The sequence below is a fragment of the Engraulis encrasicolus genome, chromosome 16, assembly GCF_034702125.1.
Source record: "Engraulis encrasicolus isolate BLACKSEA-1 chromosome 16, IST_EnEncr_1.0, whole genome shotgun sequence".
NCBI lineage: Eukaryota > Metazoa > Chordata > Actinopteri > Clupeiformes > Engraulidae > Engraulis > Engraulis encrasicolus.
This window is the reverse complement of record NC_085872.1, coordinates 51,176,266-51,202,274: the sequence shown is the minus strand read 5'-3', so window position 1 is coordinate 51,202,274 and position 26,009 is coordinate 51,176,266. Positions and strand designations below refer to the sequence as shown.

Genomic DNA, 26,009 nt, shown 5'->3' with positions numbered 1-26,009 from the left:
CAAAATTGCAGGCATATAAGGCCAATTTCCGTAATATAGAGTTCTGTGTAATCATTGCATGAGTTTTGAGATCATGACATATTTGTCGACAACAAGCAAACTATGACGCTTCAACAATGACAGCTCTCGAAAAAATGACCATAAACACAACACTTGATAAATGCACATGATGCAGACATTAAACAGTGTTGCATGCGACAACGCTCATTCTAGATGGACCTAAGAGACATGTGAAACTGTCCTCTGATTACAGAATGGAAAATATTGCATCCTTTTTTAAAATCATGGAGTCATGCACCCTCCAGGTTATATAGAAAATGAATACTTCAGCTTGTTTTAGTGGTCAGTCTGAAATACAGCATAATGATGGTAAGGGGGTGCAGAGGTGCCTTGTTTATGGTCTTCTTACTCATGTAGAGCATTAAAATAAATGCTGAATAATATATACAGACTTTAAACAGCATACATAGCTACCAAGGCATTATGTTTTGGAGCACCTCCTTTAGATATTGCCCCATAATGGTGGCAAATTTCAATCTCTACTATGTTCCAACAGTGTGGTTCCATCATAAGAGTAAACAGGTCACAAAATAGTTTTCTTGCAGACAGGATATGCCACATATTAAGCATAACAAAAATGTAAACAAGGTGAAGAACACACCCATCAGTTGAGCTGCTGAAATCATGTCTCACACATCAAAATACCTATTTTTTGAATAAAATGATGCTATCAGTCAAAGTATTTAACTGCCCAGTCTCATCCCTTGTGTTGTGTTTAGTCTTATCCAATATAAAAAGCTTTTTATTGGCCCTGTCCCAACTTTTTTGGGATTTGTTGCAATGGTGACATTTTAAATGATGACGTAATTAACTCAAAACAATATTTCTACTTGACTTGAACAACTGATATGTTGTCTGTACATAATGCTCTACCTTATTAACATATTGAATGTTTTCAAAATGCCAGAATTTTGATTTTATTCACAAAATACAAAGTGTCCCAACTTTTTTGGAATCCGCTTTGTACTATGTGTGCGTAACTAAATTAGGCTACAGCAAATTGCCTCATCCTAACGTCTTTGCCTATCTTGGCTATTTATCACGTGCTATTTTGAGTATGGAGGAGCCCACATAGAAAATCTTGCTTGCGCACAGGTTCTGTTGTTATTACAGTGGTCTCGGGCTTCGGACGGGTTCGGACACAAACATTTTAAATAGTCTCGGGCTCGGGTCGGGGTCGATCACTTTTCTGTCGGCTGAGGGCCGGGCTCGGACAGAAAATTACGGCCCGAGCCACACTCTAACACACACACACACACATCTCCTAACCTTGTGCAGGCCTATGCAGACGACGTCCAAGTGGCATCAAGAGATGAGGAAGTAGTTAACACCATGCTCTCATACACGGACGAATTCCTAACCTGGTCAGATCTCGATGTAAAGCCCACGAAGTGCGCAGCGTTTTACGAACGACGTAGCGGGGGCAACAGGTGGTACAAAGCCAAAAAAGACAAGCCGCCTTCTTTTACCATCTTGGGCAACCCAATCAGAGTATACGCACGACATGAAACATACTGCTATCTTGGACACCACTTCAACATCGCAGGTGAATGGGGAGAACAAGTTCAAGAACTGACTGACGAGTATAACACCAGACTAGACCTGATAGACTCCTCACCACTTCCCATTACCATGAAGTTAGAAGCCGTAAGAGCCATCGCACTGTCGAAGATTCAACACCTTTTTGCCAATATTCACATTCCCAAATGCGTGTTAACAGAAATGAACAATAAAGCTTTGACTCTTGTAAGGCGCTGGTTTGGCCTAAATTCACACTCCACAAGAGACATATTGTTCCGCATCCGGCCCGCCAGAGGGTTCCATCAGGCCCGGATGTATATAAAAAAAAAGGTTTTTTTTTTTTTTTTTTTTTTCAATGAAATAACAGAAATGCGCTATTACGCCCATCGGGACAAAATCGAGACCTGCATGACATTAACCCAATGGTACCTCTGTTATACTGTATACGTATATGTAGTAAAGTGCACATCACACTTCTATTATAAATGGTGAATTTGTACTGTAACAGGCATTTGATAAAGATCATATATTATAGACCTCATATATAGAGATAAAATGTTAATACTTCTTATTCGTATTGTATTGGTATTGGTTGTAATTAAATAATAAATATAATTGGATTTGTATTGGTTCCTATTAAGCTGAAACTGGAAATGGGACGTTAGAATGCATGAAAATGCAGGGAATTACATCTAAAAAATACAACATTTTGTAGACCCCCTGCCAAAATGAACGGTCCCATATTTAATTCATTGACGGTTAGCAATGAATGAATGAAGTCAAGGAAATGTTGCATAGGATTATCAGCATTGCATTGCTTTCTACATGTTCAACACATTTAAAATGTGATAGTACTGAACACTAATCCTCTGCTTTACGTTTTTTTTTGCGATGATGTTACTAATGCGGCCCACTTGAGGTCCACGTGGGTTGTATGCGGCCCCCTGACCAAAATGAGTTTGACACCCCTGCCTTAGACTGTGCCATCTACTGGGAATGCTTAACAACGACGACGCATCCGTGCGCGAGCTAGCGCGGAAATCACTACTACTGCATCTGAAGAAGCGCAACGTCCCCTGCGCATCCACGGAGGAGGACAGCTTTCTTGGATTTGCTAGAAAACCCAGCGGAAAACTTGACACCAACGCACCAGGCTTTGGCGTACGTTCCGACTGGATGGACCTGAATGACATCTGCAACCGCGCAAATGTGAACTTGTGCTGGAAAAATGCAACAGGCCAGCCAGTCGGGCTTGATGACAACATTGTTACAGACCCAACCATATATGTCCGCGCAACAATATCACTCAATGGTAACGTGCAACATCTCAACACAGAGAACTGCAGAGGGATTATCCTTGGATATTTTCAAGCCCGCGCGGTTCAGCACTGGACAGGGCTGCGCCTCCAGGGACAATTGGCCTGTCTGCCTCACGCTAACCACAGTGTCTCCCATTCATTCCTGCGAAACTCAGCATTGCAGGACGACATACACAAGTTTACAATCAAAGCGCGCCTGCAGGTATTACCAACTAAAGCAAATTTGTCTCTGTGGTATCCATCTCAGCATGACCCGTTCTGCCTGATGCACCGCGAACATCAAAGGGAGACCATGGCACATGTATTGAACGGTTGCGCCGCCTATAAGGGACTGTACATTGCGCGTCATGACCGTCATCGTAGCGCTAACACTGCAAGAGCTGCGCAAGACGGACTACTTCACATCCATTCATCATGAAACAAGTTTTAAAACAGACTGGTTTGTCCTGTCACCTGATCAGTGCACTACATTGGGAGATGTTATCCATCACTCACCAAACTCGCCTGATCTTACATTGATTGATGAGAACAATAGACAAGTAATAATTGAATTCATGCGACGAAAAACCGTACAAGTCCAAAAAATTTTTTTTTTAGTTAACCATGGCACATAGTAGTACACGTGCCACTTTGTGTATCGAAGCAGTTTGGTGCAGTATCCGCGAGACTAATGTCATGTAATTTAAACTTTAAAATAGTCTCACGCGGAAGAACCGTTTATGTCCACTTGCGAAAATGGAGGCGCACGGAATTGTTATGTCCACTGCGGACATAAACAGGCGGAATATTGGCAAAAAAAGAAAAATTAACCCCAACGAATGGAAGGACAGAGCCAGAAAGGCTTTAAGGGATGCTGGACAGCCGTATGTGAACAGAAGTGGACAGCAAAATCCAGGGAAAAGTCCACCGAAAGAGGTGAGTGGACGAACAGTTTATCTACAATGTTTCAATTTCATGCCCAAAGTTACAATCAGAGAGGGGGCGTGTTTGGTTTGAGGCTACACGTCAGTTGGGTTGTTTACGGAAGAAGCCGTGAATCATGAGGGTCGAAGCTGAAACTTACAAAATGAGGATTTAGGATACCACCTACTCCTTACAAAAATACAAACTGGAAAAATGTGTTTCTAACGGCAGCCAGCTGTGTACCAAAGACTAGCCACCAGCGTTACGATTAGAACTCGTCTGCTCTACTAATATGATTCATTGCTAGCTAGCACCATCAGCTAGAGACTAGTTAGCTAATAGCAGCCAACCCATAGCCGTTGATCATATATATTCTAATCTACATTATATTAGTGTAAACCTTAAAGTGTCTTTAATGTCATTGTGATATCGATTCTATTTAGGGCAAAGTCTGCAAGGAGACGTGTCCCAGGCAGTGTTCATCCCTAACGGACCAAAGGAAACTGCAGCTCTTCACGGAGTTCTATGCCGTGCCTTACGAGAGACAACAGGCTATTCTCCTCTCGGGTTTGGAGCAGGTAAGCGGTTCAAAAGGAACACTCGTCACCGCCAAACTATGTCTTAAGTTTGCCTTGTTGAGAAGTGGATAGATAGCAGTCAACATGGTGTAAAAAAACAAAAACACATTATCATAGCCTAGTTGTAACCATGCTTTTTCCTTCAAGTGAAGACATATCAGCATGTCGTATATCAGTGTATAGCCACCTACTGTCAATGTGTATAGCCTATACACGTCACATAATAAGCTTCTTTTCTCATTTGCTAAAGGGGAGAGGGGTAATGTGAGACACCCCCTTCTCTTGGTATTGGAACAATTTAATGATAATTTAACCATTGGCCTGTTGTTTTCAACCCCACAACGTCCCCCAATAGACCTAGGCAGGAACAAAACAAATGGTTCTGGTGCTTCAGCATATTTTTTTCCATGAAAGTTTTTTTTTTTTTTCAAATTTCTGCCTTGTACACATAATGAACTGGGTTGTCAAAGAAAATACATTCAGGTAGATAAATGATACATGCTTGTGCATTTCCAACATGTGAAACCATGTGGTTCATGCTGGTTTAAGATTGGCCTGAAAAGGCAGACATGTTGGTTTATCTGGAGAAAAAAAAAAGATTAAAACAAATAGGCGGGTAGGCCTATGGGATAAACAGAGACACATGCAGTGGGGTAAATGTATTCTTATTTCTTTCTAGCACATGGTGAGTCGTAGGCGACCACGTGCGCCTGATTCAGAGGTGGCCAAGAAGAAGTACACCTACAAGTACTTCATACAACAAGGAGGCCAAAGGCTTGCGGTGTGTAACACAGCACGAAAAGGGGGATTTGTGACAATGAACTCGTCCCAAATCGTCCACGGAATTGCCTAACTTTCGTCTGATTTTGAGCGCTTGAGAGAATGCGAAATTAACAGTTTTGGTGACACATAACTCGCCCGGAAGCGAATCAGAGCCGCGGAACGGTCTCACAGCAGGGTGTTAATGGCCCAACGATTAACATGAAAGGCAATGACAGCCAGCCCGGAACGTGGACTAGCCTTGCTCTTATTGGACGAAAAAGACACGTGACTCAAAGTAAAAGAGCTGCGCTGTTGGTTAGCAGGGTCGGCAGCTACGACCTTCTATTGGTCACGTTGGATTAATTTATGCATACCGTATACAGTAGGTCCGTATGATTATGCGAAAATTATTATTACTAATATACCTAGGTTGATTTTACTTTGTATATTCACATCATTATATTCACATCATTATAGACTGCACTGTGATGGGGCTTCAGCATGCATGATGTGAATTTATTGATAAAATGAAAATGAATGAAATGAAAATGAATTTTTTAAACGCTTTTAATATCACACCAAACAATGTACACACACTTAGACAGGAACCATGCATTTCATAAAAATACATAATTTAAAACAACACACATACCCTGCAAACAATATACTCTATATGTGATGTAAAGCCTACAGTAGCCTACTCAGGTCACAAATGTACAACTCAGAAACAAACACGCATCTCTCTCCCAAGCGGCGTTTCCGATTGTCTCCCACGTCCTAACACTGGCCGTCAGAGCATTGAAGAAATCTTAATACTCAACAGCACTCAAATTTTGCCTAGTAGAACAGGTGAGGTCAGGCATAAACGCGTTGTCCTGACCGTCTGTTACCAAGACAATGCGATGCGACACAGAAAAGACGGGCGGCTCTCCACTGCACTTTAGCCTATTTAACAGTGGAATCTTCCGACGCGAGGCACGAGTTTGGAGTTTGTTACAACAGACGTGACCGCTGTAAAATAAAAACTGATCAGGAATGCTTTGATCATGTCTTGTTAACTTTGTTGGCCACGGAGCATAGTGACTAAAAGTTAGCATCAACTTTGAAAAAGGGTCAAGTCACCATCAGAAGAAAACGGCCGTCTTGTAAAACATGTGTTTGAGTGAAACGGTAGACGGTAGGGACTTTGCGAGGCTATTTATTTAATGCCTACATATAACGTGACCAAAAATGTCTCTAAGCTGCACGTTGCAATATAGCCAAACTTATTCGAGAAAACCTGATGCAGCCAGAGTCCAACAACTTCAATGCACCAGAAGTGAATTCGCCTTCTAGTTGGGTGCGTCACGTGTATTTAATAGAATATATGCGCATGTACATTACAGCTACCTTATTACCTGGAATATTTTTGAGGGCTGATATTACAAAAAGCTAGTAGGTAATTTTACTTTTCTTTTCTCTACCTACCATTCAACCATGAGTGGTTGGCTCTGTCCACCCACCAGTTTGAACTAAATAACTAAGACATTTTGTATTTCATAGGCCCCTACTACAGGTTAGGTTTGGGAAGGGTACAATTCATAAAACTCAGAAACATAAAAATGCTTTTTCAAAAAAAAGGGTTCTATGTTCCCCGCTGCATCCAAGTAGACTGCTGCCACATTGCTAAGAGCAGGTTGTTATTACACCTCTGACAGGTTAGGTTTAAGGATAGTTTTAGTCAGGGCACATACAAAAATGGATTTGAGTAAAAGTTGTCAATTCATAGTAAATACGTGGTAAATATGAAAGTAAGAGGAAAAATAGTACAGGTACAGCATTTTAGTGCAGACTATACAGGTATGTACAATATTATAAACATTGCTGTTGATTTCATGTTCTTCAGCCGCCAATCATGCCAGCAGGGTCTACTGAAGGTCTCTGGTCACTGCTTCCTCGTCATACTGCAACAGGCACTCAGTCTCACTTCTGGGAGCTGTAGAAACAACAAATAAATAAATACTTCGTCATGCACCTCATATTGACATAGCAAATATATCAATAAGCAAGACATATTGAGCCCAACAGGGATAATCTTACACTATATCAGTTTTCTGTGGTCTCTTGTAAGATTGCCCATCACCATCCTGCAGGACACTACCGTCTCCCTGCCAGGATCTGTAGGATGTAAGAAAATAAATCAAAACATAGCAATGCACAGCATTGACAACTTATCTATAAAGTAGCACAAGTCATATTGACAATGTAGGCCAGGGGTGGGGAACCTATGTCTCTAGGGCCGTTTGCGACCCTGAGGCAGTTTTATCCGGCCCCCGATATAATTTTAATGCAATTCCATCTTCACATGAAATATGACATATTTTGTAAAGGAATCTTAGAAAATACATTAGCAATACAAGTTATATTCAGGGAACCTGAAGAAGGTGGTATATGTTTAACCCTGTGAAACCTGAACCATGAAAGCAATGAGAGAAAATTCTAATTTTTTGGAATTTGCTTCAATATTGGTCCCTTATAAGAAATGTAAAAAAAAAATTCAAAATTTTGTTAAGGTCGCTGAGATATTTAATGCATCATATATGATGCATCAGGCTTTTAATGAATGAAAATTCCAATTTCATGACCATTGAAAAATGACTTTTAATGCATTTACAACTTTTTTTTAATTTAAAAAAGTTGTCAGACAATTTAATTTGAGGACTATCTTTAAATATTTAGTGAGATCCTGCCATTTTTTAAGCCTATCCTTGTTTTAGCAGGACCATATTTTACATTTCCCACAGCCTGGTTGGGTAATTTTTTAAAATCTATGTAAAAACATAGCTGATTGGATGCTCAACAACCTATTTATGAGTGTAATATAGATCATTATTCATTTTTGATGTGTAATTTGAATATATGGGTCCATTACTACAATTGGACCATTTCTCCATTCACTTCAATGCATTTTTTACGAGATCATAATTTCAACATTTTGCATTACATTTTCAAAATTGCAAGTAAAACCTGTTTCTTAAGGCAATATCTTTGTCTTGAAGTAAAACAACTTGTGTGTTTTGTTAAACGATCGTCGTGGTGTGCTTTGCAAGTTTCCCTATGGAGCAAATGCATTGATGGCTGACTTCCTGCCACCGCCGGATGGTGCTTATATGTCTCATCAGTTTTAGCACGATCTCTCTGCAACACGGTGTAAAAATATAAACTCTTCCTTGCTTAATTGCACAAAGCAAGTGTTCAAATTAAAGGATGTAGAGTTATATTTCGGAAATTTGTACACAAACCTTATGCAATTTGACGAAATCTCAGCGTCGGTCAGGGAAACCGCTTCCACCCCATTTTCCTGTTTTTCGCCGAGCTGTGGTCAACTTGTTGTCGACCGCTGCTCTCTTGTGGCGGTTTCCGCGTACTGCAGGACGTTTGGAAATGACACACAGGATGTTTTTCAGATCGATTTTTTTTTGTGTCAGCGTGGAGAGGGCTTTGAATTTGATGAGACATATATGATGCATCCGGCGCGATAGGGTTAAATGTGGCTGCCTTCAATATAGGCCTAAAGTGAAAGGGAAAATCCTGGTTTGTGTTCATAGTACGGCCCTTGGAGGACTTTTATGGCCCCTTGGATGAATATGAAGTGGCCATTCGAATGAGAAAGGTTCCCCAACCCTGACGTAGGCTATAGGTTAAGCTTACCCTCTTTCACTCTACTGTGCCCATTTCGGGTTGACCTCCACACGCGTCTGTAGCACAGCACACAGGATTGCAGGACACAGCATCCTGCAGGACACTGCAAAAAACAAGGGGAACGAATAAATGACCTGTCCAGTTCTATAAAAAAGAAAAGAAATTTGATGCAGTGCCAGAGCTGTGGTAAAAGTAACCTTGGTTATATCATCTAAGACTAGGGTGTGTGTGAGTGTGTGAGTGTGTGGCAAATCCAGTGTTCACATTATTCAGATATGAGAATTAATTCATTAATTTTAACTGATATCACCACATACCGATATCAGTGCCATTTCACCCTGCCAAGACACTGGACCTTCTATGATCAGGGCGTCCTCGTCATACTGCAGCAGGCACCCTGTTGTTTCTACAGCTCCTAGAAGAGAGACAAATAAATTAAATACTTCGCCATGCATCTCATATTGACATAGCAAATGTATCAATGAGCAAGTCATATTGGTCACAAAGAAGTTAATCTTACATTCTTTCAGTCTTCTATGGCAAGACTGCTCCTCATAAGAGCTGTTAGGCCTTCAAGTGACTCGTCTTCGCCATATTATGAGACAGCAGCCTGTGAAAACATGGTAAATAGAATAACCCATTAACCTTGGGTCCTAATATAATACATGGACATAAACTAGCCTACATTATTTAGACAATGTCAGTAGACCTCCACGTGAAACAATAAGAAAAAGTGACCATGCATAATTTCAATTTCTTGAAGAGGCCAGCTACACTTATTTGTGCAACAAGTGCTGTTTTGAGGACCCATACGTTTTAAGGACATGCTGCCTACTGTTGCAAATGCCAGGGTATTTCACATTGATTTCGGGGTGGCGTGCTCTATGCTACACTTATTTGTGCAACAAGTGCTGTTTTGAGGACCCATACTTTTTAAGAACAGGTTGCCTACTGTTGCAAATGCCAGGGTATTTCACATTGATTTCTAAACTATTTCTTAACTACAGGGACGTTAGTCGATACATAGTAATGACGCTACGACCAAGCTACTAGGGAATGTAATTAAACTAGTTGCTTCGCTACTGCCCAGCACTGAAAACCAACATACCCAGACGGCACACCAATCTTGCCAACGTCGCCTAGATGCATTTTTGCCGCTGTAAAATACATTGGCAAGACGTCTAAGCGTTAGTTCATCAGCGAAATATCGGGCAGACGTGAAAAGTGAGCAGTGCCCAGCATCTAGTTGATGAGCTAACGCAATAGCATGCTAACGGTAGCCTTTGTCAATCTTAAACGCTGAGAGATGGTCACTCCCAAGTGAGATCACTCCCGGACGTGTAGTCCCAGGTGATTCTATCAATCCCAGGCGTTCTATCCCACCCGATTACATTTCTCGTATTATCATACACTACCACATACAAGCAATATAGGGTTAGGTTTAGGGTTAAGGTTAGGGTTAGGTTTAGGGTACATCACAAAAAACTAACATCAAAAAGATAACTAGCTCGGTGGGCTCGATAGTCTGGCTAGTGGGGGCGAACCGACTGGGGATCGAACCGCGCTGGGAGCGACAAACTGGGAATCATCTTTAGGCAGGGGAAAGGCAATTGAGAACGAGCAATGTCAAACAATTTACCATCAACAAGTATACTTAACATATTCACCGTTTCACTACTGCATTTTGTCATTACGATGCTCGCAAGTTATCAGAATTTACTAGCGTACAGCAGCAACAAGAGTAGTCACATTCATTGAGGGGACTTGTGCTACAACTTAGCAATGGCGGATCTGTGTTCAGAGGAGCTATTCAATCGCTCTTGAGTACTGAAACTTTAAACCACAGTTGAGTAAAATTTACTTACATGTATGTGAAGCCCATTTTCCGTTGGTATGTGAGGAACTTTCCCCCATATCGCCAAGAAACTTGTAACAGTGAAACCACACAGACAGCGCGTGGTTCTGTTCAATCAGATAGGTGTTGACCGCGGTAGATGGCTTCTTTGTGGCTTGTGTGTGGAATTCGCATTGTGCGAATTAGTTGTACTGCCACCTAAAGGCTTGGTGTAGAACTAACTTAACCAGAGACAGTCTGTTTTGAACTTCCTTGAACAATCCTTGCTTTAGTTCAGAATAATTTAAAAACCAGAGTGGCCAAGCACATTGATGTTTTTCCTCAAAAGCAGGGGTGAGGAACCTTTTTAATTCAAAGGGTCACTTCAAAATGTCCAAGAAAGATCATTCAGATGTTTCTATTCTGATAGCCTATTCGGTTCATTTAAATGTTTATAGCACCAATCGAATTGTTTGATCAACTTCATTTCTGAGCTTATAGTATCATAATAAAATGTACTGACAGCAGAGCTGTGGCTAGTAGAAAGGTTTAATGCAGGGGTGGGGAACCTTTTTCATTCGAAGGGCCACTTCAAATTCCTACCATGGTCATAAAATCCTCCGGGGGGCGTACTATGAACAAATCAGGATTTCCCCATTCCCCATTTAGGCATATATCAGCACCTTTAGGCCTATATAGACATATAAACACCTTTAAAGGTAAACGCATTTAAAACAGTCCCCACCTTTTCTAGGTCCCCTGAATATAGGCCTAACTTAATTCCATTGGAAATGTAATTTCCAAGATTCCTTTAGGCCTGCAAAATATGTCATAGGCCTATTTCATGTGAAGTTGCAAAACATTATAATGATATCAGGGGCCGGATAAAACGGCCTCAAGGGCCCTCGAGACATAGGTTCCCTACCCCTGGTTTAATGGTTAGTGATTCTGAAAAACACCACTGGGCAGCGTGAACAAACATACACACAGACACACACACACACACACACACATTTTAGTAAAAGGCCAAAAAATGCCCTAGGGCCCCCAACAATCCCGTTGCCTAGGGACCCCAAAATCCTAGAAACAGGCCTGCCCACCCCCCACTCCCTCCCACCCACCTGACCTCACCCCACCCCACCCCACTTGAAATTGACTGTAGCAGCTCCCGACCTGATCACTGGCATTTACATATTAAAGGCTCTCCTAAGAAGGGGATGGGAGGGGGGCATGGGGGAGCCGCAAATGCTGTGGCTTGAGGTATGAGGCAATTTAAGGTGCAAAACTCATCCACAAATTCCTCTTTTCATGCAGTGTAAGCAGACATTCATCAAGACATTCAGTCTGACCAACAGTCGCCTTCAGGCAAGTTTTTTTTTGCAGAGTGATATCTACTTATCATTTTAGTAAATCCTTGTCATGACATTAACATTCTTCCCTAATGATACATTTACTTAAAGTTACTATTTATTTAAAGGTCATTCAAGAGAAGTTGGGCTGTCAGGCTGATGGCTCGGGTCAGGTCAGGACTCCTTTAGAGGATTTGAGAGGAAAACATAAGAACAGGTAAAATTATGTTAAACAAATCTTATATTTCTAAGGTGTGTGTGTGTGTGTGTGTGTGTGTGTGTGTGTGTGTGTGTGTGTGTGTGTGTGTGTGTGTGTGTGTGTGTGTGTGTGTGTGTGTGTGTGTGTGTGTGTGTGTGTGTGTGTGTGTGTGTGTGTGTGTGTGCGCATTTTTAGGCCTCACAGCATTCATCCTTCGGTGAGGGAGGAGATTAAGACCCACATTTTGAGCTTCCCGCGACAGCCCAACCACTATTCAAGGATGAAGGGAGATGAAGAGAGGGAGTACCTGAGCCCTGAACTGAATCTAAGCAGCATGTATCAACTCTACAAAGAAGCAGCACCAACATCCACGGCAAAGTTCTGGGTGTACAGAGACATTTTCAACCAGATGAATCTGAGGTTTGGCCAGCCCAGAAGTGACACTTGTTCAAAGTGCGATGCCTTCTTCACAAAATTATCCTCAGCATCGACACAGGAGGAAAGGGCAAGAATAGCAGCTGTGAGTGAGCTTCATCACCGCAAGGCAGAAAGTGCATATACCCAGTTGCAGGGTGATATTGAATGGGCGAGAGCCAATGACGATTGTCACGTTGTTTGTTTTGACATGCAGGGGGTGATGTTCACACCAAATCTGACCCATTCCAATGTGTACTATCAGAGACAGTTGGCAAACTATAATCTTTGCATTCAGGAGATGGGAAAAAACAAGCCACCAACAATGTGCCTCTGGCATGAGGGCATTGCACATAGAGGTTCGGTGGAGGTGGCAAGCTGTCTTCTTAAATGGCCACAGATGTCCTTCTCTCCCTTAGTTGAGGGCAAGGAACGTAAACTCATACTTTATAGTGACAGATGCTGTGGACAAAACAATAACTGGATATTGCTAAATCTGATTTCCCTGCTCGTGTCCAGAAGGTACTTCAGTCAAATTGAGCAGAAGTTCATGGTCTCTGGCCACTCCTTTCTCCCTTGTTACCGTTCCTTTGCCACCCTGGAGAAGAGACGGAAGGTTACCACTCTCCACACCCCCAGTCATGTTGTCACCATGACGAATGAAGCCAGAGTACAGCAGCCATTCCATGTAATCACGATGAAGTGTGCAGACTTCAGGCAGCTCCCTGATTCTACCCTGAGGCGTCCACCTGGCTTCCTCATCACATCAGTGATGTGGTTGAAAGTGACAGGTAAAATTAGGTTTTAAAAATAATAAATAATACCTTATTATAATGTATGTAAATAATCATTTGTTTATTGTTATCAACAGTGATGAGGATGGGTGTGTGAAGTAAGATAATTCTTATTGAACTTGTTGAATTTTGATTTCAGCTTCTGATCCCTGGTGTGTACACTCCAAAGGAAGCCACAACCAGTACGAGGGGTGGAAGACTTGGCTCGTCAACAAACCAAAGAGGAATGGTACCCCTTCATCTCCCTCATTCGCCACATCGTACGCTCAGGCTTATGAGGACCCACTGCCAATCAAGAGGGAAAAGCATCGGGACCTCATGACCTTCTTGCCAGCAGAGGCCCAAGCCTTTTACCGCTCACTTGAATGTGAGGAGTAGCCCACCACCATGTGAGGAAGGACACCCTCGTTGGCGCCCCCACTACCCCTCCAATTGCACCACCATCACCCCCTCAATGTGAGGAAGGACACCCTCGTTGGCGCCCCCACTACCCCACCAATACCACAACCACCCCAACACCCACACGTGAGTAAGGACACCCTCGTTGGCGCCCCAACTACCCCTCCAATACCACAACCACCCCAACACCCACACGTGAGTAAGGACACCCTCGTTGGCGCCCTCACTACCCCTCCAATACCACCACCTTCACCCCTCAATATGAGAAAGGACAACCTTCTTGGCACCCTCAAAGTCTCTACCCCACCCTCTCTGTGTACATATTGTATATAGTTCTCTACAAAGATATGACAATACTTTTTGTGGTTGTTTTGATGTAGGCAACAAACTAAAAAGTAATTGAGAGACAGAGTGTCCGAGCACAGATGCAGTAAGGGTAGGACACACAAACTATCCATCCTGTCTAATAAGAACCAAACATGAAGTGTCTGATTGTGTCTAACATGGATCTCCTCCATGTCTTTTTAATGTAGGGGTCAAAAGGTTATTTAAAGACCATCACACTCTTGTCTACTTTCACTAATGATGATGTGGTAACAGCACATGTAATATTGTGACTTCCTTTTGGCTTCTCAAACACACCCTGATGGAAGGGCCATAGGGCCAATACACATTGCTTTATAATGTAATCTGTTCTCTCATGCAAAATGTCCATAATGCTGTTATTTGCCCGAGTCTGCACATGTATTTATGATCATTTCCTTTCTTTTCGTAAACGTTGTACCTTCCAAGAATACCAATTGATTTTAATGGACAGGCCAGTAGTGGCATCACTCTCTGGGTTGTTAATATTTTTGAACGATTTTTGGGTTGAGTGTCTTAAAGGTGCACCGTGTAGTATTTTTAGACATTAATATCCAAAATCCATGCTGCCCATTCACCTTTTTTTAACAAATACTTATCACCACCGTCAATTTATAAGTATTCAATGTGACTGAGAATATTGCACTTTTCATACATGAAAATGGTGACTTCTCCATTCTCCGCCATTTTGAATTTCCAGAAATAGACATTTTTAGCTGCAAAACGTACTTTCCTTTGGTCATATTAGTAAATATTGGTTTGACATTCAGAAAAGATTCATCAAAAGATCAAATTTGGCAATAGGCAGCAGTTTCATTGAGCTGCATAGTTGCAATACCTACTCTGGTCACCTTGCGCCACTATCTTACACGGGGCACCTTTAATAAGATTTTATATCTATGTCTAACATTTTATGTCTAAAATAAATCTTGAAATCTCCCTTTATATATTTCACTGATTTATAAAGAATTCAACCACAACAAAAAAGGTAAATAACCATCATTTTAAAAAATGTCCCATATTGTGGACTTGTACTGTTCTTCCACAATCCAGAATTGTAAATACCTGGTAACATTTGATTTTTAACATTGACATTAAAAAATCTTATACTATTATAATTAATAAGCTTTTGTTTACTGACTTCAAGAAAAATCAAAATAAAAAATGTAATGTTCAAACTGCAAATTAAAAAAAACATATATTGTTCAAAATGTGAAAATGTGGACTTGTATGGTTCTTCGTCTCAGGGCCTCAGTTGTAGATATTGTATGTTCATTTGATTCATATATGGATATATGCTACTCAACGAAGCTTCTGAAATACCAACCACTGTGTACTGCTTTAAATACAGAGCCCTCCATAATTATTGGCACCCCTGGTTGAGATGTGTTTTTTAGCTTCCAAATTTTTTTTTTTTTTTCTAAATAATATGGGACCTTAATGGAAAAAAGAGAAAAATCCAACCTTCAATACAAGTGCATTCATTCAGTGGGGAAAAAATCCCACATAAAGAAATAATTATTTGACATCAAATAATGTGTGTCACAGCACCCCTGGTTTTGTACAACCCCCTTTTGCCAACAAAACAGCACCTAATCTTCTCCTATAATGTTTCACAAGATGGGAAAAGACAGAAAGAGGTATCTTCAGCCATTCCTCGTTGCAGAATCTCTCTAAATCATCCAGAGACCTGGGTCCTCTCCTCTGTACTCTCCTCTTCAGCTCACCCCACAGGTTCTCAATGGGGTTGAGGTCAGGGGACTGAGATGGCCATGGGAGGAGCTTGATTTTGTGTCTGGTGAACCATTTCTGTGTAGATTTGGCCATATGTTTAGGGTCATTGTCTTGCTGAAAGACCCAGTGACGACCCAGCTTCAGCTTTCGGGCAGAGGGCAACAGATTTTGATTTAAAATGTCCTGGTATTTCAAAGCATTCATGATGCCATTCACCCTAACAAGGTTCCCAGGGCCTTTGGAAGCGAAACAGCCCCACAGCATCACTGACCCACCACCATACTTCACAGTGGGTATGAGGTGCTTTTCAGCATGCGCATCTTTCGTGGTACGCCAGACCCACTTAGAGTGTTTGTTGCCAAAAAGCTCAATCTTGGTCTCATCTGACCAAAGCACACGGTCCCAGTTGAAGCCCCAATACCGCTTGGCGAACTCCAGACGCTTGCGTTTATGATTGTGAGTGAGGAAAGGTTTTCTCCGTGCATGCCTCCCAAACAGCTTGTTGGCATGTAGACAGCGCCTGATGGTTGATTTGGAGACTTTGTGACCCCAGGATGCTACCATTTGTTGTAATTCTGTAACAGTGAGCTTTGGAGATCTTTTGATTTCTCTTACCATCCTCACTGTGCGTGGTGGCAAAATAAACTTGGGTCCTCGTCCAGGCTTGTTTACCACTGTTCCAGTTGTTTTGAACTTCTTAATTATTCATCTCACAGTGGATATGGGCAGCTGCAGTTGAGTGGCAATCTTCTTGTAGCCTCTGCCTGACCTGTGAAGGTCGGCGCACATCTGCCTCACTTGTATGCTGTGTTCCTTTGTCTTTCCCATGTTTAAGAGTGGATAAGAGAAATGGCCTCGGTGTCACATCATATTTATACCCCAGGGAAACAGGAAGTGATGAATTACTAATTAAATGTTCCTACATACTCTGGTAAACTTTGTAAACTACTGTAGAAATGACAGAAATGCTTCAATTATATTTATTTCCTGGGAATTGTTAAAGGGGTATGCCACTATTTTGGGGCTTAATATAGTTAAACTCGTTGGCTGGGGTTTGTAAAGGTGGTAAAGTGTCTTATTTTTCATGTAAGCCGTTGTCTTGCTTTAATTAAGCAATATGATACGAGTGGGAGTGAGGTTGTTCTGGGACACCCTCACGACCAGGAGTGTTATATTGCTTTTATACAATAGCTCCTTTGCCAACACAATTAGTTAATTGACAGTGATGTTAAATTATTTTCATTATTTTATTTGATTGTTTATTTGCTTGTTCCTCCGCTCCGGAAAATAGTTCCAGTTATTGTCTTTGGTTGCTGCGCAACGCGCACCACGGCGCTGCCTGCCTATTTGTAGACGTTGATCTGAACGTTCCCTGCAATTGTGCAGCCGCTGAGAAAGGGCCCTGGCTGGCAGTCTGAAACAGGTGGTGGGGTGAAACAGGTGGATAGCTGCTGCTGATCCAATTTTGCTGACGTTATTTGCTGATGGTCTCCAGTTTGGTGATGGTCTCCAAGTACATGGCTCCACCGCTTCCTGCTCTCTATAGAGGGGCGCCAATAGCTCACAAGAGAGCTCTCTGACCTACAAGAAAAAACATATGCCATAGCGAGACATTAAACAAAAAAACAAAATTAATTAATAAATAGGTGTGTAATGGGTGCCTAATCTAGATGATGTTGCGCTTACCTATGCCCACTCACTGCCATGATCTCCCTTGCCGCGAGTCCTGCGTCTGACAGCTTCTGGATGGCCGTGGCTCTTAAGCTGTGGTTGGTGTAGCGCACCTTCGTCCCGGCATCCAAACTCAAACGTGGGAGCATCTGGCTCAGTTGATTTATCCCAACTGGGACAGTGGTGTACCAAACATCGTCTGTGGGAGATACATGCCGCCTAGGATGAAGGTAAAGCGCTTTCCCATCTGCCGGGATCTTCTGCATGTATTTCGTGAGGGAGGCTACTGGGCAGAGGGGATTACCGGGCTCCTCATACATTGCTCCTCTGGTCCTCTCCATCGGATTTTTGTTATTTTTCGTTTCTTCATTAAACGTCATGGTGTAGTACTGGCAACCATTTTCGTCTCTTGCCAGCGTAAATGAGTCAGGCTTCAGCTGCCTATTGCCCTCGCAACCTCTCTCCAGCCCGAAATGTAACTGAATATCAAACCACACCTTCTGTAATAAACTTCTAGGGTTGCTTGGCTGCAGGGCTGTGCTGGTTTTCAGTATGAGATCTTCATTTGAGATTTCATTTCATTTATTTAAACTCGAAGAATCATTGAGGGCCCAGCCCTCATTTACAATGATGTTGAGTAAAACAAACAATTGCACATATAAAATCATATATAAACAACGAACATACACAATACACCATAAATCATATAAGAGGTAAGAATTAAGACAAACTATGAATTAAAACTTATGAGTTAAAAACAAGTGCAAGTATGTGATAAAAAACTTCCCAGTGTAACTTTAAAATGTTCTAATGGCACAAAGGCTTGAAGACCCATCCTTTGTTGTAAGTTATTCCAAACTGAAGGTCCACAAACACTAAAAGCTGTTTTACCCAGTTCAGTGCGGGCATAAGGGACCTCCAGTAAAAAATTGCTGCTGCGGGTTTGGTATGGGTTGGAGTGCCAAACTAAAAGAGATGAAATATAAAATGGGAGTTTGCCAGTGAGGGCCTTATAAATAAAAATAAAATAATGCATGTCCCTTCTGTGAGAAAGTGGAGCCCACCCAACTTTATCATATAACAGGCAATGATGTGTACTATATGGATCCCCAGTAATAAAACGAAGAGCTGAATGATAGACAGTGTCAAGTGCCTTCAGATTAGAGAGTGGTGCATGTCTGTAAATAATATCACCATAGTCAAGGGAAGACAGAAAAGTAGCTTCAATTAACTTTTTTCTGCAGAAAACAGGAAAGTGATATTTATTTCTGTGCAGGAAAGATAGCTTTTGTCTGAGCGTAGTGACAAGACAGTCAGTATGTTTCTTGAATGTGAACTTGTCATCTAGCCAGATTCCCAGGTACTTATAATGTGATACTCTCTCAATAACAGACCCATCTAAAGTAGATATATTAAAATCATTTTTCATGCCATGCTTAGATCGAGTAAAGACCATACATTTAGTCTTGCTTACATTAAGTAGAAGCTTAAGACTAATGAAGGCATTTTGTAGGATATTAAAAGACTGCTGCAATTTCTCCAAGGCTAGCTGTACAGAATCTGCAACACAATACAAAATTGTATCATCTGCATATAGATGAATAGAGCAGTTGGAAAGGAGAGAAAGTATGCTATTTATGTACATGGTGAAGAGTACCGGACCTAATACTGAACCTTGTGGGACCCCCTTGGTTATTAGCAGGGGGTCAGATTGAGTATTACCCAATTTTACAGTATGGTGTCTGTTTGAAAGGTAGCTCTGGAACCATTTACAGGCACTTGCATTAAAACCAATACCAGGCAGAATTTGTAGAAGCAGAGAATGGTCCACGGTGTCAAATGCTTTGGATAAGTCCACAAAGATGGCAGCACAATGTTTTTTCTTGTCAAGAGAAGTGATAATATCATCCATTACTTTAGTAGCAGCAGTAACTGTACTATGTTTAGGCCTAAAGCCTGATTGGAGAGGGCTCAAAATATTATTGGTATTTAGAAATTCTTTGAGCTGATCATTTACCAACTTCTCTAGTATTTTTGAGAGACACGGTAGCTTGGATATTGGTCGATAGTTGTTAGGGTCAGTCTTATCACCCCCCTTGTGCAACGGGGTAATGTGTGCAAATTTCCATAGTGTAGGGACAACTCCAGTGGAAATAGAAAAATTGAAAATGTGCAATAATGGCTCTGCTATTATATATGCCGCAGTGCGAAGAAAAAGGGGATCTAGCTGGTCTTCTCCAGTGGATTTGCGACTATCAATTGCTAATAAAGCAGATAGCACTGTATGCTTAGACACAGGATGAAGCCTGAATTCCAGATCATCGTCTCTGACATTGTCTCTGATACGCATATCATGTCCAGCCCTAGGTATAAAGGAATGATTATTGCTATTGTCAAAACTTTGACTGGCTAAAGAAAAATGTTTGTTAAGAGCACTGCAAATGTCTGATTTGTCTTGTAGTAGACAATCATCAAACTTAATTGAAGAAGGCATAGGTGTAACAGATTTATTGTTTTTGTAATTTACAGCCTTCCAGAATTTTGCAGGATCTGAGTACGAACTAGAGACAAGGTTAACCCTTTAATGCATAAGCCATTGGACTCACACTAACGCATAACATGGGTCTAAATAGACCCGCATTCATTTCCAATGTATTTCTGAGCATTAATCATGTATTCTCTCACACAACTTCTAAATCCAATACATTTTATCCCATAATTCTTCTAAAAGTAATTACATAGGTGGTCCTTAATTCAAAAAAGTATTTTTAAAAATGTTCTTATATTTTTATTTTACAAATAAACATGAATTTGGAATTAAATCACTAATTTCTAGACGTGGACCGAAAATGGCCCGCATTCATTTCTAATGGAAATCTAAATCTTTCACTATAATAACTTCCACAATTAATGTATTTTAATAGCTAATGGATTAAAAGTTGTGATTTAGGCTGTTTTTAATGTACAAAATGAGTGTTATTTTTTGTATCTTATATAAATAAACGCACAAATAATTTCCCCCATTATTGCAGACATAGCCTAAGTCTGAAGTGTTTCACGTTAGGAACTAAAATATATTTAAAAGGATTCCAGTCAGGAACAAATAAACTGTTTTTGACCACTGTTGACCACTGCTGACCTATTGGATTTAATCATTCCAAGTCATGCATATTTGTGTAATAAGAGACGGTGTGATCGGAGGAGCCCAATAGCCTATATCAGGGCATAATTAATGTGCATAATTATTAGGCAACTTTGCTTTCCTATGGGAAAATATGCCACAAAAGACATCTAACAAACTCCAAAAATACTATTAACAATTTTGATGTCTTCCAGAGGGGTGTGGCTGTCTTGAAATATTGGTCCCATCCGTCTAAAGCACTTTTACAAAGCCATCAGTGTCATATGACATGAGCTCACACAAAGTCACTAACAGATTTAGAAGAATTGAAGATGAAACTACCACAAAACTATCACCTGCAGTGTTGTTATATTCCAGAACTGAAACCTGCATTGAGTGTCCACAAGAACATTGTATTCAGCACTCAGAGACATGGCCAAGGTCAAACAGGCTGAAACCTGGAGACCACTCAACAAGAACCTTAAGTCAAGACTGGGTCAAGAAATGTCTTTAGACAGTTTTTTTCAATGGTTTTATGAACTAGTGAAGGTGACTGTTAATGGACCAGGTAGATGAGTCTATGACTAGATCAGCAATGTGCACACTTACATGAGTTCCTGAGTTCCACTCAAATGCCAGCAAAGTACAGCATAAATACCATGGTCTTCAAAAGATGCAAATGTCTTCCTCTCAATGATCCAGCCATGGGCTCATACACCCTGTCTGTCAAGAGTCACTTTCCCAAGTCCATATAGGCCTAACTTTGAAAACTCTGTCCCCAGGTATTTTTGACCCAGTCTTGACTTAATTAACTTGTCTAGTGTCATCCCTTCTTACCTTGGCCATAATTCTGAGTGCTCAATGCCCTGTTCTTCTGGACACTTGGTGTAGGTTTCTGTTGTGTAATATTATAGGACTGCAGGGTAATACTTTTTTGTAGCTCCATCTTAAATTCTTCTCAATTTTTGGCTGTGACATTTCTTACGAGACTGATGACTTTGTAATGATGCATTTCATAATTCTGTGGTAAAGTGACCAACGTCTAGCCAATTTCACGACAGCCACATCCCTCTAGAAGACTTCAAAATTGTTTATCGAATATCCAGAGTTTGTTAGATCTATTTTGTGGCCCATTTTCCAAGGAGACAACAAAGTTGCCTAATAATTATGCACACCTGATATAAGGTGTTGGGCACCTTCGACCACAGCCCTATATTTTTATACAAATATGCATGGCCTGGAATGCTTAAATCCGATAGGTTTTCAAGTTCATATAGATTCCTGTTGGAAAATAAGCATAAAAAAGACAATATGGTCAAAAAACATGTTTGCCTAATAATTCTGTATATAAAAAATGAATGCGGATCATTTTTGACCCATGTGTGTAAATATCATATAATTGTATAAAAAGATGTCTATTTCAAAGAATAACCATAAAGTATTTGAATTAAGTATTAATGTTGGGAGTTAATACTCCATAAATGACAAAAAGTTGAATTTTTAGTAAAAGAATCATAATCCTTTCTCAATATGGCTAAGAGACATTAAGCTTGTGATGAAATTACATAGGAAATGAATGCGGGTCTATTTAGACCCATGTGTCTAAATATCATATAGTTATATAAAATGACTTCTATATCAAAGAATAACCATCAAGAATTTAAAATAAGTATTGATGTTGGGAGTTAATACTCCATAAATGATAAAAAGTTGGACTTTTAGTAAAATAATCAAAATCCTTTTTCAATATGGCTAAGAGACATTAAGCTTGTGATGAAATTACATAGGAAATGAATGCGGGTCTATTTAGACCCATGTTATGCGTTAAAGGGGTAGTAACCAAAAAAGTGTTTTCATGCAAAAAGTTATGATGCATAAAAATAAATTAAGTCATCTAAGGGACAAAAACAAGTCAATTGAGGAATTCATGGAGTGCTGAGTAAGAAAATTGTATTCTTACAAAGATATAGAAATTTTAAACTCAGCCGGGTCTATTTAGACCCATGTTATGCGTTAAAGGGTTAAAGTAATAGTCAGATTTAGCCTTTCTTACAGATAATGTACATCTGTTCCTGATTTTCCTGAAACTTGCCCAGTCGGAGGCATCCTTGCTCCTCCTTGCTAATGACCAAGCCTTATTTCTTGACTGAAAAAGAGAGGAGAGTTCAGGGGTGAACCATGGGTTTGTTCTACTTTTTACTCTTATCTTTTTAAAAGGTGCATGTTTGTCAACAATGCAAATAAATGAGTTTGAGAAAAACTGTAGAGCCAAGTCAGCATCAGGAATTTCAGTTGTTAGATGAATGTCACTTTCATAGAGATCATTTAAAAAAGCTTGCTCATTAAAATGTTTCATAGTTCTTTTAACCAAAATGTGAGGCAGTGCTTTGGTTAGAGTGCTGTGCCTAATACAGGCAATGGGACAGTGGTCGCTGACCCCTAAATCAAAAACACCACTTGCGATAATTTTGTTCATCTTATTTGTAAAAAGTAGATCAATAAGAGATGATTTGCTAAGGTTCTTAGAGTTTGGTCTTGTTGGATCATTAATAAGTTGATCCAAAAATAGACTCGAGAAAACATCTCTAAGATGTTTGGAGGCATCAGTTAGCCAGTCAATATTAAAATCCCCAAGAACTAGAACTTCTGAGTCAGTGAATCTAGATATCAATTCTGCCAGCTGATCTATGGATTTAGAATCAGCTGACGGGGGTCTATAGATCCCAACTATTATGAAGGAGTTGTTATTGGTGCCATAATGAACCTTGAGTGCAATAAATTCAAAGGATTTAGGTTCACTTAAGGAATACAGAAATGTGACAGAAAAATGTGACTTCACGTAAATAGCCACACCCCCACCCCTCCCAACCCTGTCAATTCTAAATAAATTGTAGCCTGAAAGGTTGACTTCAGAGTCATCAATTTCACTCTTCAGCCAAGTTTCTGATAAAACCAAGATATCAGTGTTAGTTTGAGCAATTAAAATATTTAGGTGGTCCATTTTATCTCGTTGCAATATACTTCTGATATTGAGGTGGATTAACCCAATGCTCTTTCTGTCCTTAAAAACACATGGATTGTCCAAGCGAACAACGTCAGGGGTAGACTCCAATGGACATGTAGCATTCATGACTTCAGGGCTTAGTCCATTATTGAGAGGGATATCAGGAGAAGAAATAGGAAGGACAGTCTCTGGCAGGGAGATATCATTGCAGATGGGCAGGCTTTGACATTTCCGAGGAGCCATCTGCTGGCCAGAGGAGGTATTTGAATGGGAGGGTGAGCAAGCAGCAGCAGAACGAAGTGATCTGACATTAAGAAGGGCCATCTGTAGGTGATGAGAGGGGCTACTTATTGCCTGTGTAGTTTGATCCCCAAGTGATACAGCAGGAGAGGGAGAGCTGCAATTATCAGCAGGACCCATAGTAGAGCTGGGTGTGTTTGTGAACTGGATTGGGTCATGCTGTGTTGAATGTCAAGGTGTGCTGAAAGCAATGAACTGAATAAAGTTGGTGGTTAGCTCTAGTAGGCCCAGTTTGTTTGGATGCACCCCATCAGATCTATATAAAAATGATTTGGTCCAGAATATATCAAAATTAGCAATAAAATCATGACCAGCTAGATTGCAGAATTGTTTCAGCCAGGTATGGAGACTATGCAATCTGCTGAAACGCTCTGAATTACTGGAGCTAAGTGGGATAGGGCCTGACATTATGCAGCGTTTCCCGAGGCTTTCAACAGTGAGACATAACGTCTCCAGCTCATTCTGTAGCTTCACAGAGTTCCGGGCCATGACGTCATTTGTCCCCACGTGAGCAATGACAGTGTTTACGGAAGAATGTCTGTTCAATAGAGACGGAATGAGATGAGAGATGTCAATAGCCCTTCCTCCCGGGATACAGTACGTGATAGCACTAGGAATAATCAGATCTCTGACAATCGAATCACCAACAATGAGAATTTCAGGAGGGCATTGAACATCGCGGTTAAAGTGTATAGAGGTGCGAGGAGGAAGTTGTAGACCATCTGGACGCTGAGGGACGCTGTCAGCCGTGGACAACGCCGGTGGTGTTTGACACGGGCTACACAAGCTAACGACACCAGCATCATTAGCCAACAGAGGCATCGCAGTAGCCCGATGGCTTGACAAGCTATCCGCTGTTGGAGATGTAGAGGCCATGCAATCTGCTGCGGCCATCGTTGGAGAAGAGATTCTGAGCCGCTTATCAGAAACGCGCTCTGGACTCGAGCCGTCGCTGTCTGCAGACCTGTTGCGCTTGGAGGTAACTTTGCGAGCTACATGTTGACGCGGTGATGGATGGCCTGGCCTGAGCCGCTTATCAGAAACGCGCTCTGGACTCGAGCCGTCGCTGTCTGCGGACCTGTTGCGCTTGGAGGTAGCTTTGCGAGCTACATGTTGGCGCGGTGATGGATGGCCTGGCTGGATAGCAGGCGAGGGGCAAGATTCGCTGCCCTGTTCATCCGGACATCCAGATCCACTCCGACGTGGGGCAGGCGACGTAGGGAGATCAGCAAGAGGAGCAAAGGCGTTGTGGAGCACTAGATCCGAAACAGCCCCAGTCCGACACGCCGCGACAGGAGGAGGGCGGCGGCGAGACTTGCCAGCAGCTACCGTAGACCAGGCAGAGCTACCCGGGGCGGGGGTCATGGAGACATCCGTGGAAGGCCCAGGTAGTGGCGGATAATCAAGCGAGGTAAGCCGTGCACCAAGATCTGCTTGTTGTTGTAGAACGACTGAGATAAGTTTCTCAATCGAAGCCAAGTCCATTTTTATTTCAGTCCAGACAAGGCCTGTAGACATTGGGCTAGCGTTTTGCCGAACCTCAACAGCCTCAGTGGCCGCCATCGCTACTTTGTCTTGCGTCCTCCTAAGCGTGCTCACCTGGGAGACCTGTGTCTTGTCCCCGTCGGTGACGGCCTCGCCCTGGTACTCCAGCACGTAGGAGTCGATGAAGCGCTCCAGTTCCTCGATCTCCTGCGAGCGCGTGCTGAGATGGGTGGGTGATGTGTCGTTTTGTCTCTTCCAGCTCTCCTGATTTGTTTGAGGACACCTTTGAACACATTATTAGCCGCTGCGAACTCAGTGTCCAGCATTATATTAATATTGCGGCTAAGGGGAGGCTCGTTGAGATGGCGATTGAGCCCTGCCCGCAGCCCAGCATAGCTGCTAATGCCATACATTTCCCCTTTCACTGTTCTTATAGAACCATAAAATTCTCTAAGCATATGGCCTAATTCAGCCTTTGCTATTGATTTGAGATCCGCTGTATACTTGCGCTCTTGCAG

The 26,009-nt window shown here is 41.5% G+C and overlaps 1 protein-coding gene and 1 long non-coding RNA gene across 2 annotated transcripts in view; both read right to left on the bottom strand.

The window, feature by feature from the left end:
• LOC134466153 (NACHT, LRR and PYD domains-containing protein 12-like) overlaps positions 1 to 1,718 on the bottom strand; it is an 11,637-nt gene extending 9,919 nt beyond the window's left edge. The window contains exon 1 of the mRNA XM_063220048.1: positions 1,663 to 1,718. Coding sequence (XP_063076118.1) covers positions 1,663 to 1,718 — 56 coding nt within the window. The remainder of the gene's footprint in view (positions 1 to 1,662) is intronic.
• A 7,068-nt stretch (positions 1,719 to 8,786) lies between these two features.
• LOC134466652 (uncharacterized) lies at positions 8,787 to 11,043 on the bottom strand. The gene is made up of 3 exons (XR_010038366.1): positions 10,690 to 11,043; positions 9,142 to 9,434; positions 8,787 to 8,927 (listed from the first exon to the last, which is right to left on the bottom strand). It is a non-coding gene; the product is annotated as an uncharacterized LOC134466652 (long non-coding RNA).
• Between the last annotated feature and the right edge of the window lie 14,966 nt (positions 11,044 to 26,009).